This window comes from Eptatretus burgeri, chromosome 16, assembly GCF_056783735.1.
Source record: "Eptatretus burgeri isolate ZD-2024b chromosome 16, Ebu_testis_v1, whole genome shotgun sequence".
NCBI lineage: Eukaryota > Metazoa > Chordata > Myxini > Myxiniformes > Myxinidae > Eptatretus > Eptatretus burgeri.
The window spans coordinates 63548199-63560856 of NC_140976.1; the positions used below are offsets into that span (position 1 = coordinate 63548199).

General features: G+C 44.1%; 1 protein-coding gene across 7 annotated transcripts in view; it reads left to right on the forward strand.

Annotated features, from left to right (window-relative positions):
• Positions 1–12658, forward strand: part of LOC147011202 (solute carrier family 2, facilitated glucose transporter member 5-like) — a 176360-nt gene that overhangs the window by 97613 nt on the left and 66089 nt on the right. For 5 of the 7 annotated variants that reach the window (XM_085859997.1, XM_085859994.1, XM_085859993.1 and 2 more), the window contains one exon: positions 2642–2788. In XM_085859997.1, coding sequence (XP_085716123.1) covers positions 2642–2788 — 147 coding nt within the window. Of the gene's footprint in view, positions 1–2641; positions 2789–2987; positions 5487–12658 lie in introns of those variants that run through there. The other 2 variants (XM_085859996.1, XR_015052470.1) reach the window with 2 other exon arrangements.

A 12658-nucleotide genomic window follows, 5' to 3' on the forward strand; every position in this document is an offset into this window, starting at 1 on the left:
TGTATGGAGGTTTGAATTGCAGCTGGTAAACTGGTTGCAAGGGTAGATGGAGGATTGAATAGTGGCTGTTACAACGGCCACTTGAGTATATGGAGGTTTGAATCGTGGCTGTTAAAATGGCCACTAGGGTATATGGAGGTTTGAATCGTGGCTGTTAAAACGGCCACTCGAGTACATGGAGGTTTGAATAGTGGCTGGTAAACTGTCCACGAGAGTATATGGAGGTTTGAATAGTGGCTGTTACAACGGCCACTAGGGTATATGGAGGTTTGAATAGTGGCTGTTAAAACGGACACGAGGTTATATGGAGGTTTGAATTGCAGCTGGGAAACTGGTCGCAAGGGTAAATGGGGCTTTGAATAGTGGCTGGTAAACCGGTCACGAGATATATGGAGGTTTGAATCGTGGCTGTTCACCCGGCCACTGGAGTATGTGGAGGTTTGAATAGTGGCTGTTAAACCAGCCACGAGAGTACATGGAGGTTTGAATAGTGGCTGTTAAACCGGCCACGAGAGTACATGGAGGGTTGAATAGTGGCTGTTAAACCGGCCACTCGAGCATATGGAGGTTTGAATAGTGGCTGTAAAACCGGCCACGAGAGTATATGGAGGTTTGAATAGTGGCTGTCAAAACGGCCACAAGAGAAAATGGAGGTTTGAATTGCAGCTGGTAAACTGTCCACTTGCAAATATGGAGGTTTGAATGGTGGCTGTTAAAACGGCCACTGGGGTATATGGAGGTTTGAATAGTGGCTGTTAACCTGGCCACTAGAGTACGTGGAGGTTTGAATAGTGGCTGTTAAAACGGCCACTGAGGTATATGGAAGTTTGAATAGTGGCTGTTAAACTGGCCACTTGAGTACATGGAGGTTTGAATAGTGGCTGTTAAACCGGCCACTGGAGTATTTGGAGGATTGAATCGTGGCTGTTAAACTGGCCACTTGAGTACATGGAGGTTTGAATAGTGGCTGTTAAACTGGCCACTTGAGTACATGGAGGTTTGAATAGTGGCTGTTAAACTGGCCACTAAGGTCTATGGACTTTTGAATCGTGGCTGTTAAAACGGTTGCTCGGGTTCAAAGGGAAAACAAACAAATTTCTCAAAAGTATTAATCCATTTGTATTGTTGCGAATTCGCGCCCGCCGGCGTGCGAACGGCCACGTGACACGAATCGCGGCACGTCGCCCACCGGACGGACAATTCAGTCGTGACCCTCCAAGAACTATCGCCCGGAGCCAGTCACTGGTGGGCCTTTCGACCTCACCACAATCCTGCCAATCGGCCACCCGCGTAGGATAGGGTTGTTCGCCAAACTCGACCTACCTAAGTACCCACGCGGATGGTAAACCCTGCGCTCGTACCTCGCCGCAGGTCGACTCCGGACACGAGCCGCTTGGGCGGCCCGTTCCATACTATCGGGATAACCGAGTGGTGTTATCGTCGACCTCGACGGTTCAGATTAATTCCCGGGATCTTGCACCCGCTACGATCCCTTTACGTGAAGCAGGATGGAGAGTCAATGTAGAAAAGACAAAGCGAAACGGGAACAGTTCAACATGCAAGCACTTTATTTACACGACACACGGAGAGCACACATATACAGCCATACAGGAATGAAAAATGCACATATAGCAATTAAAACAATTATGCACAAAAAGCAAATGTAATACGACCGACTCACGCGTACACACGGCAACACTTATACAGTTCTACTTTACAAGACACGGCTCCACAAGATCCATACAAAAACAAAATAAAAGGCCACCCTCAAAGACAAGGGGGCAGACGGGGCCCGTGGGCCTTTATGGCATGGGACTTGGCAGACAGAACGAGTCCCACGAGACCGTCGCAGGTTACCTACACCCTCGCGGTGCGATGGTGGGCGAGCTCTCTCCGGCGCTCCTTGTACGAACGCGCAGGTCCACGCGACACTGCTGGCAGAGCGGCACGTCCAGTCCGCGTCCCCTCCGCGACGTCCGGACTCTCCACCGACTGCAAGCTCCAACGAGCGGGTTGCTCTACGGACCGCTTCTCCAAGACCCAGACGGGCAGAAGACCATGAACCGCCGACTGATACTGACACTCTCACCGACCACCCTTACCTGACCTCCTCTGACCTGACTTTTCTCTAGCGGTGCCTCCGTGCACCTTTTTATTTCCCCGGCACCCCGCCCTCCCTTCGTGGCACGCGGGGGGGGGGAACATTCCACCAGAGAAATCGGGGCGGGAGTTGTTGTTGTTCCCCTTTTGTGTTCGTGGATATGTTGACGGTTGCTGGCAGAGTGGTGAGGATGGCGTGGTTGTTGAGAGGCAGGTGTGGTTGTGGTTGTTGTGAAACGGCGTTGTAGTTGGTGGTCGAGACGTGGTTGGTTCAAAATAAAGATAGAACAGAAAAACAGCTATCTCAAAGCGTCGCAGCCCGAATGAATCACATAAATTCCCTCTAAACAACGGGTTTTGGGCTAACTACACATGTACTTCGAGATATCTCACATACGGGCCCTTCATGGTGTAATGCGAATTTCCACAGCCGTAACAATATTATTCATTATCTCTTATAAACCAAAATCCAGGTCAATCTGAACCAGGCTCATATAATATCACATTAACTTTTGTTCTTTTGCCTTTTTTTTTCACTCAGGAGGGACTCGGCCCTTTTTGCTTCATCTTTTTCCTCATCGACTGCGTGGCAACTGCAATTTTCATATTCTTCTTCATCCCAGAGACGAAGAACCACTCTTTCCTCGAAATTGCCTCCTATTTTCAGCGGCACAGCAGGAAGGCCAAGGTAGAGCCAGAAAACACAGAACTTTCCAGTGTGAATATCAGGAGGACTGAATTACATCACATGTGTCAATGATTCATATCTCACGCTCAAACTATCTTGTTGTCCTCCAACCCCATCCCCAATCTGACCCTTGCCTTGATATTCACTATATTGCTTAAACCATTCTCAATGTCACATTCCATATTATTTCCGACAACAGGGTTAAAGTTTTAATTTCTTTTTTTAAAGAATGGAAAGTTCTTATCGCATGCCATGATCATAGAAACCTTTGGTTGGTGTGGTTCACTCACCTGTAATTTACACTTGATGACCGCCTGCAATGCAGGTGAACTATCATCCTATTGAAGGTTTAGATAAGGACTAAATATCATGAAATTCATAATTAGGGCTTTCACTGATTGGCTTCAATTTTTATCAAAGCTTTCTGAACAACATGATCACCTGTGACCTTGACTTGAACTTGTAAAGATCCTATGTACCCTGGTAGAACATCCGATGTGAACTTTGCAAACGCTTTTGCAGAATAGGAGATCACCGTTATGTTCAGGTTCAGCAATGCAACATATTTGTTCACATGTATTGAAGTTTTTTAATTGAATCCTATTTCACTTTCACTCCAAAATGATCAACGGTGATTCATTTGAGGAGGAAAAGAGCAGCATGCTGAAAATGACTGCAGAACAAAGTCGATGTTCGACATTTTTAATGTGTGATGACTATTTTGCACTAAACGTATTACACAACAGAATTATCTTGCCTTACGAAGGCCCATTTATACTTGATGATACACGTGTGAAGATGGACACCAGAAAGGGAGTGGTATGGAGTTGAACAATGTCCTACAAACCCTTACTTTGCTGATGTGAACAAGCAATACCCTTCAACCATCAGGACTTGAAAGCACTTTATCAGTTATTGTATGATTTAGAACTCCATTGATTTTATTGTAAGCCTTTAAAGAGAAGGTTTTGGGTCGCTGATGACTTCGCTTGATTCGAAGGTTGTAATCACATAAATAATCGTTGGGCAATTATTTTCCTACATTTGAAACTCAAAATATGCTAAAATTAACTTTTGAGTCAAAACTTTTGTCAGTGATCGAAAAACAGACTGGAATTTACCGAAGATGCTATGACGTCACGTTCTCCGAAAACTTCATGAACATTCAGAAACAGCGTGTGAACAATGGCGAGATGCGAATCAGAGAGCGATTTCTGCGGCGATGAAATTGAGTGTTTTCATTCCGATATTGCCGAGGACGAGTCGAAGAATGATGGGAATTTATACTATGGAGTTTCTGGCCCTAAGCCATATAAATTTGAGCCACTTGCAAGTACCAGAAAACGGCCTATTTCGTGTATAAGTGGCAGGACTGACTGCCCGGCAGTTCACACTGACAGACTCCACCAGACAGATTGGTTTATAGATTTTCATTTTCTTGTTCGATGCATAAAATAATGTAAAGTTTGATTCGTCTGTGACTTGATATAATAATTTTTAACCCTCTAGTCACTCAAGAGTCGGAAATAGAATTAATCAATAATGGACCCAAATATATTATACACTGTAGCCTTGGCATTGAAGTTTTTCTGACAGCTGAGCTTGACCCCAGCGAAAGTGAACAGTTAGAATAAACCCCAACGTTCAAGAAACTGTTGTGGCATATAAATACCAAAACATGTTTAGCCTCATTGGGAAATATTCTACCAAATTTAGAAAAAAAAAGTGGTAAATTGATCAATTTTTTACAGTTGAAATGAAATAGCCAATTTGCTGATGCTGTTAAAAAAGTAATTTAATCAACAATAAGTTGATTTGTTGAGAAAAAATTTTCATGCTTGTGTTTTTCAGAAAGTTTATTTATGTGTTTTTCCATGTACTCTTTAAGAATACATTTCAAGATTTTTCTCACTTAAACTCAACAATTGATTCTGTGACAGAACAGTATCTTGACAACTTGTCAATCAACAACAACTCATATTCACAGAGTGGTGATCAGATATGTTATGCCTTTGTTATCCTCGGCTGTGAAATGGTTACCACAAATGACAAGTCTATCCAAAGGATCCTCTTTACCTGTTTTCTTTGAGGGAAAATTCGCCCGTTTTGTTTGTACAAATCTTATCCACTGCCGGCGAATGTTTGATTCTTTCGGAAATCGGTGGGAGTGATTACCCGTTTTCCAGCCATTTTCACAAAACATGACGACACACATACGAGGCATGATGTACAAATATCCAAATAGCTTTGTTCTACAATAATTCAAAATAAAAAAGGATAATATAGACAGTTGCAAGCTCAAAAAAAGCGAAAGAACGGCCCGCTGAACTGGACACTTCTTCAATGAGCGAATGAGCATCCGCTTTGTTTTGGAGAACGTGACGTCACCATCCATATATGGCACGCAGCTGTTTTTTTCAACAGCCTCGAGAAATAACAACTTCGGAGTTAAATTTCATCAATTTTTCCAATAGTTTGCATCAAACGATTTAATGCACATATAATCATATTGATAAATTTTCAGAACATGTTTGGTGACCCACAACCTGCTCTTTAATGAAAATACATCTGTTGAGAAAATATGCAATTTCCTGGAACTGCCTTCAGATGCATCCATTCTCATGTTGGGATTCATGAAACGAGCCATTTCTCATGCTTGAACTCAGAAAGTGTTTGATGATTAAATTCGAAGTCCGTGGAGGATGTTGTTGATTTTTTTTTTTTTGCATTGCTTTACAGGCAGAAATTATAACGGTACCTGGTAGGAGTGCATATCTCGACCAGGTTCAACAGTTTACATTTTGTATGCCACCGATAAGCCAGATCTGAATCCGGGATTCTGCATTTGAGCAATGCCTGTATATGTTGTGAATGGTAATTCAGATGAAGAAGGGCCCGATCTATTCACTCATGCTGGACAGCTCTGACATACGTCGCACAATATTTTATCATCCTCTGTGTCGTATTTGAGCCACTGGAATTTGTCCTTCCATGCTGCCTTGGAACTTCCTTTGCCATCTCTTCTCATCATTAATTACTCTGTTTTTATGCTGGGAAGACTCACCAAAGGACCCCGTAACCGTAACCTCACTGGCAGAGACACCAGTCGAGCTTGCTGATGTGCCGGCCGAACATGAGGGCACACTCCCTTCCCAACCTCGCACAACTTGTCTTTCTCCTGCAGCATCAGGAACACTGTCCTCTCCACTTTCTCTCCCACTCTCCATATTTGTCTTTATGCAAGCATAAAGCTGAATTGAGAGAGAGAGAGAGAGTCGTTTCTGACTCATTCCTATGATTTATCTCAATTGATCTATCCTGACCCTAATTGGGTGCACTTTACTCTTGGGGTTGGGGGAGGGGGATGTGTCATGTGTATTCATTGATGTAATTGTAATTTTTAAATATCGTATCTCCCTGTAAGTTGACTTTCTGAAAAGTTTCATTCCACTGTTATTTTGATTAAATTAACTTGAATAATTTACCATGGACCAATGGCCCATAAAGTATTTGCAGGTGCCTTCTGCGAACATGCTTTATTTTCACACCTGTCATCCATGGAATACCCCCAAAAGTTAACTTACATATTTGGAATAAATAAACGTTACCAGGAAACTGAGTAAGACCAAAATGAGAGAACTATATGAGGCCATGATGGTTTTTACATTACTGAACATCGCTCAGAGATGAGACTCCCAGAACACGTTATATGATCACCATCAAATGGAAGACCATTCCATTGGGACCATACTCTGTACAAAGCGTCGGTGCTGCAGTGTCCTGGGCTCTTGGGCACAATTCTGGACGGGTCTCCACTCTAACACAGTATCCTCGAATGGTTCAATCATCCCAGCAAGCTGGTACTCATTTTGTCGACCTCGGAAGGATGACAGGCTGAGTCAACCCCACCTGGTGTTAATTCAATGACATGGAAGACCAAATACTGCATTAGAGACCAATGACTCATTTTCCAGATGAGTTTGCTTGGACATTATTATCTCTAATTGATGTAGGCCTTCTCATGTACCATACCTGCAACAAAATATTGTCAATCCAACGCCACCAAGATTTATCAAAAAAATGTTGTTTACAAATGTCTGAATTCATCACTTTTCCTCCAAACTCTGATTGAGCAAGTAGCATCTAATGTATTGTGTCTGGTATGAAAGCCATTGTGGTCATATTCCCATACCTTTTCCTCCTCGTCCTCCTCCTTCGTATGGAGCACAAAGCTGCGGGTAGCATCAGCGATCCTGCTGATTCAATGCCCCTACATCGTTACACTGGTACTCATTTCGCCAACCGCAGAAAGGATGACGGGCTGAGTCAACCCACCTGCTGTTAATTCAATGGAAGACAGTGGCTTGAACTCAGGAACCTAAGATCCTAAGCCAGCCACCCTCACCTCTAAGTGAATACAAGGTTTATCACCATATCATTTTCCATAATCTGAGTGTTCCTGTGGAGAAGCTTTGTTTCACTTTTGATGGAGATTAATTATTTATGATCAGCAAATACCACCCGTCGCTTCGCTGATGGGGATACAAAAGGGGGGAGGGAAAAAAAGAGGGGGGAAGAGGGAGAGAGAGAGCGAGGACTGAGATGGAGCGAGGAGGAGTGGGAAAGGTAAGACTGTGAGGTGAGAGGAAGGGAAGGCAGACTTGTGGTACAGCATTAATTACCACCCAAACGCGGGCGGAGACGAGCGCCGCCTGGATGCGTCTGGAGACAAACACCATCCGGATAAGTCCAGAGACAGACAGGAGAGAGAGAGAGAGAGAGAGAGAGAGAGAGAGAGAGAGAGAGAGAGAGAGAGAGAGAGAGAGAGAGAGAGAGAGAGAGATGTTTTATGAAGAACACACACACACACACACACACACACACACACACACACACACACACACACACACACGTCATACATACATGCTTGGCCGATATCAGCAACAACCCAAAAACCTTGAGTAGTTTTCACCGAAAAACAACGTTGCAATTATATCGTCATTTCAGTGATATCTTCACAAACATTAATCTTTATAAAGAGCTGCGTGTGATGGATAGAAAAAAAAAATTTGGTTTGCTAATTTAGAAAACACGTCAATACGACAAACGACTCGGAAATCGGATGTTATTTCACAACCACTCACTCAGGGTGCCGGAGCAAAAACCACTCTCAGGGCGACAGAGCACGAACGACTTACTCAGGGCAACGGAGCACAAACCACTCACTGAATGACGTGACGCGTAAAGCGTCCGCAATAAGTGAACGAGTCACTCAGAAGGACGAAGCGCAGTTCCGCTATCAACTGTAAGGCGTTCAGCAAGTGGCTGAAGCACTCAAACAAGCACTCCAATTGAATGATTAATGAGGAACGGTTGGTCAGGCTGTTGCCGCATATCATATAGGATCTCTTTAACTTTAAAGCCAGTCTTCACTGCGCATGCAGCAGTTGATGAAATATAATGAATTTGTTCAAATAATGACTTTATCCAAAAAAAGAGCTGCTGCTTAATGCAGAACAACCTTGGAGACATCGCAAAGTTCAATTGCCCAATGAAATAAACATTGCAGAAAATCCACCATCTTGCCTGCTCGTCTGTGCATGCGTCACGTGGTACATCGGTTTTGGGTTCATGCAAACGTTATAACCTTTTTTTTAAAGTCTGTTTTTCACCAGATTTGCTTTGATTCCCTGGAGAGCACCTCGCGAAACCTCCAAAAACATAGACACAGATCTGGCAGATGCTCTGGATAGGCAGTCCCTCCTGGAGGACAGGGCACGAGGTCTCGCAGTGAATGCATTAAATCATGTAGCTCAATGAAGCTGGTTAATTTTGGCACATTCCTAAGTTGTTTATTCACTCAATATAATTCTCCAAACAGGGGAAAAAGATAAGTTTAATGCTTTGGAAATTGCACATTTTCTTGTGTATGTATGGAGAAGAAAGAGCATAGGCTTGCTTGCTTGCTTAAAGTAAATAGGTATATCAGCTTAGTTATAAACTCATGATATCTTTATATTATCATATTTCACAACAGATTTGGATGCTTATTTAGTGTGGAAGGTCGATATCTGATCCGCAAAACCGAAATAATATTTTGATTATATACTTTAATTAGTTTGTGAGAGTAGATCGTGGAAAATCGTATCATATAATGCATGAAATCGCTCCAAGCTCCTAATTTGCAAACTATAGCACTTACAAAAGCGATGTACACAGTGATTCGTAGCAATGATGAACAGCCATTCGATAATATGAGTGAGGAAAGTGAAAAATATACTTTATCATTCAGAAATTGTTGTGGCCTGTTCCAAGTCGAAGCATGGTTGAGCAGGCCAAAAAACATGGCGGCTTCAGACCCAGTGATGACACCAAGGATATGCCTGAAGACCCCGTAGAGAGCAAGGTGGCTGATGATCGCCTGCTGAAGGATATAATTAAATAAGTCTGTTAATTATCTTCAAAGGGAGTGTTTTAATTAACCCAAACACCCAATTTTCACTCTTGCACCTCCTTGGAGTTTTACAAGTATGCATGCAAAGTTTCAGACCGCTCGGTTTCATGGTTTTGGAGTTATGGAGGACACACACACACACACACACACACACACACACACACACACACACACACACACACACACACACACACACACACACACACACACATTGCCTTTCATATGCAGATGTATGTAATGACACTCATATCAGATATTAAAATTTTCAAACAACTACAAAAATGATGAAACACACATTGACCTTTTTGACTTTACTTCAAAGGAAAAATCACATTATGCTTTCATCAAAAATCTCTTAAGATTAACCAAATCACAACTATATAAGAGAAAATGTAAAACATATCCTTGTAAGAGATGTCTCAACTCCTTTCACACAAAAGAACGATTAAATCAACATTCGAAATATTGTAGTAGTCATAAATCAACCATAATCAATTTACCAAAAGCAGGTTCAAACATATCATTCAAAGATTTTAACAAATCTATAAAATATCCGTTTGTGATATATGCTGATTTTTAAAGTATCCTTGAAAAGATAGATACTGTTTCTCCAAATCCAAATAAATCATTCACAAATAAATATCAAAAACATACCCCTTGTGGTTTCTGTTATATCAAATCATCTGTTGGTGATGAATACAACAAGTTAGAACTTTATAGTGGAGAAGATGCCTCAGAGTTGTTTGTAAGACGATTGGAAAAAGACTGTATAAGACTAAGAGAAATAATGGTGAAAACCTATAAACCAATGTCATTAACAAAGGGAGAGAAAAAAGGAATTTATAAAGAACAGTATCTGTCATATTTGTGAGGAGAAAATTGAGGGAGACGTCAAGGTTAGGGATCACCATCATCTTACTGGGAAATATAGAGGTCCAGCTCATTCCCGTTGTAATCTTAATTACAAGCCTCCAAATTTTATTCCTGTCTTTCTTCACAACAACGCTCACTATGACACACCTCTATTTAGAAATGAACTTTGAAAGACGTCTGAAGATATTTTTGCCATTCCTCACACAGATCAAAAATGCATCTCATTCACAAAAACAATTCATACATCCCCCATAACCCATATCAGATTTCTTGACACATACAAGTTTATGTCAAGTCCATTATCTAACTTAGTATCAAATATTAAAAACTTCCCGAATCTTAAATCACATTTCTCAAATCAAGAAAAGATTTATCTCTTATCACAAAAGGGAATATATCCGTATGACTATATGGATTCATTTGAGAAATTTAAAGAAACACAACTTCCTTCAAGGGAAAGTTTCGATGGAAAGTTAAATAAAACTCATATTTCCGATAGAGATTATACACAAGCTAAAAAGGTTTGGGAAAAGTTTAATATAAAGAATCCTGGAGAATATCATGATTTGTATTGTTGTGGTTGACCAAATTCGCAAACCACCATTCAGGTCCCTTAGGTGAGATATCTCGGTAAGTATATGTGTAGTTAGGCCCAAACCCGTTGTCTAGAGGGAATAAATGTCATTCATGCGTGCTGCGACTCTTCAGGATAGCCGTTTTTCTTTTGCTATCTTTATTTTGGACCAACCGCCATTATTACCACCACCAACCACGTCTCAACAGTCATCACAACATCGACCACCCACCACAACGCCGCTTCACCACAGCAGCCACGACCTTTGCCGTCGCGCCTCGCAGCCGTCGCATCGCCACCGTTCTTGCGCCGCTTGTGGGTACCGGTACTGGACTCATGCGGGGCGCGCGCCGAACAGCGTGTACAAAACCAAGGACTTTCCGCTCCAAAAACGGATCAAAAACGACTCACGCCCACTTTTGTTCCGTCCAATCGGTGAGCGAGGGGCGATTTGGCCCCGCCTCCAGGGCGTTGGAGGGCGGTCGCTATATGCAAATTCATGGATCAAAATGCATTCACGCCCACTTTTTCTCGGGCCAATGGGGAGCGAGGTGAAAGGTCGAAGGCAGGGGGTCAAAGGCGAAGCCACGGGGCTTATATAAGCGGCTGCGTTCGTCAGAAAAGGGTCGTCGTGTGCGTTGGAGTTGAGTGCAGTTGGGAAGTTCGCAGGAGGAAGAGTTCGGAGTTGGAGTCGGAGCGAAGAGGACGGAGCTGTGGAGAGGCGGCGGCGGCGAAGGCAGACGAGGGGGTGCTCGCGTCGGTGCCGGGAGCTGCACACCAAGGAGGCCGACGGCGCGACCTGGTCGAGGTGGAGACGCTCGTCGCGGGACCCGAGACAGAGTAAAAATCCTCCTTTCCCCGAGCATCAGCAACCCCCTCCTGTTTCCCCCCGCGCTGAGATAGTGCGACCAAGGGGGCCCCCTTCCCACCCCCTACCAGATACTGTCCGCGAGGCCCGCGGAGTTGAGGCACCACCGCCGCTCCGCGTCTCATCACCAGACGGGTAGGCCCGACACAGTCTCGGCCCAAGGCCCGCCTACCCCCTCATCCTGGAGGGTGGTTCTCTTTTCTTTTGCTTTGGGAATGTGTGTTGTCGGCGCCGTCTGTGAAGTAAAATTGTATAAGTGTTGCCGTGTGCTCGCGTAATCGGTATTAGATCTGCATTGCCGTATTTGCTTTTTGTCTTCTTTTTTATGTGCTTTTGGTGGAATTGTATATGTGTGCTTTCCGTTCATCGCGAATAAATGTGCTTTATGTTGAACTGTTTCCCGCTTCGCTTCGTCATTTCTCTCATTGAATCCTCATCTTGCTTCACGTAAAGGGTTGGTAGTGGGCTGAATACGCCCGATAATTAATCGAACCGTCGAGGCCGACGATAACACCGCTCGGTTATCCCGATAGTACGGAACGGGTCGCTTAAGTGGCCCGTGTCCGAAGTCGACCTGCGGCGAGGTGCGATCGCCCGGTCTACCCTCCGTGTGGGTACTTAGGTAAGTCGAATTTGGCGAGCAACCCTATCCCACGCGGGGGCCGATTGGCTCGATCGCGGTGAGACCGAAAGGTCCACCCGTGACTGGTTCCCGGCGTTAGTCCGAGAGGATCACGACTGGATTGTCCGTCCGGTGGGGGCGACGTGCCGCGATTCGAGTTACGTGGCCGTCCGCACGCCGGCGGGCGCGAATCCGTAACACTGGTGTCAGGTCGTGCGATACAAATCCATCGCCCTCCTCGCGGCACTGGTATCGGAGAACAGGAAAACGGGCTCTCCTGTCTCCAGCTAAATTCACGGGAATCGGTCCAGGGGTGAGAGAAGCGACCCCCGATTCCCTCCAAATTACGAGCGAGCGAAATTAACCCTTCACGAGAAGCAAGATGGCGTCTCAAGGCGAGCGGGAGCCGGGGGTATTATAAATGGATGTAGAATGTGTAGAATCCATGGCTCAGGATGAAATCCCCGTGCAGGAAATGT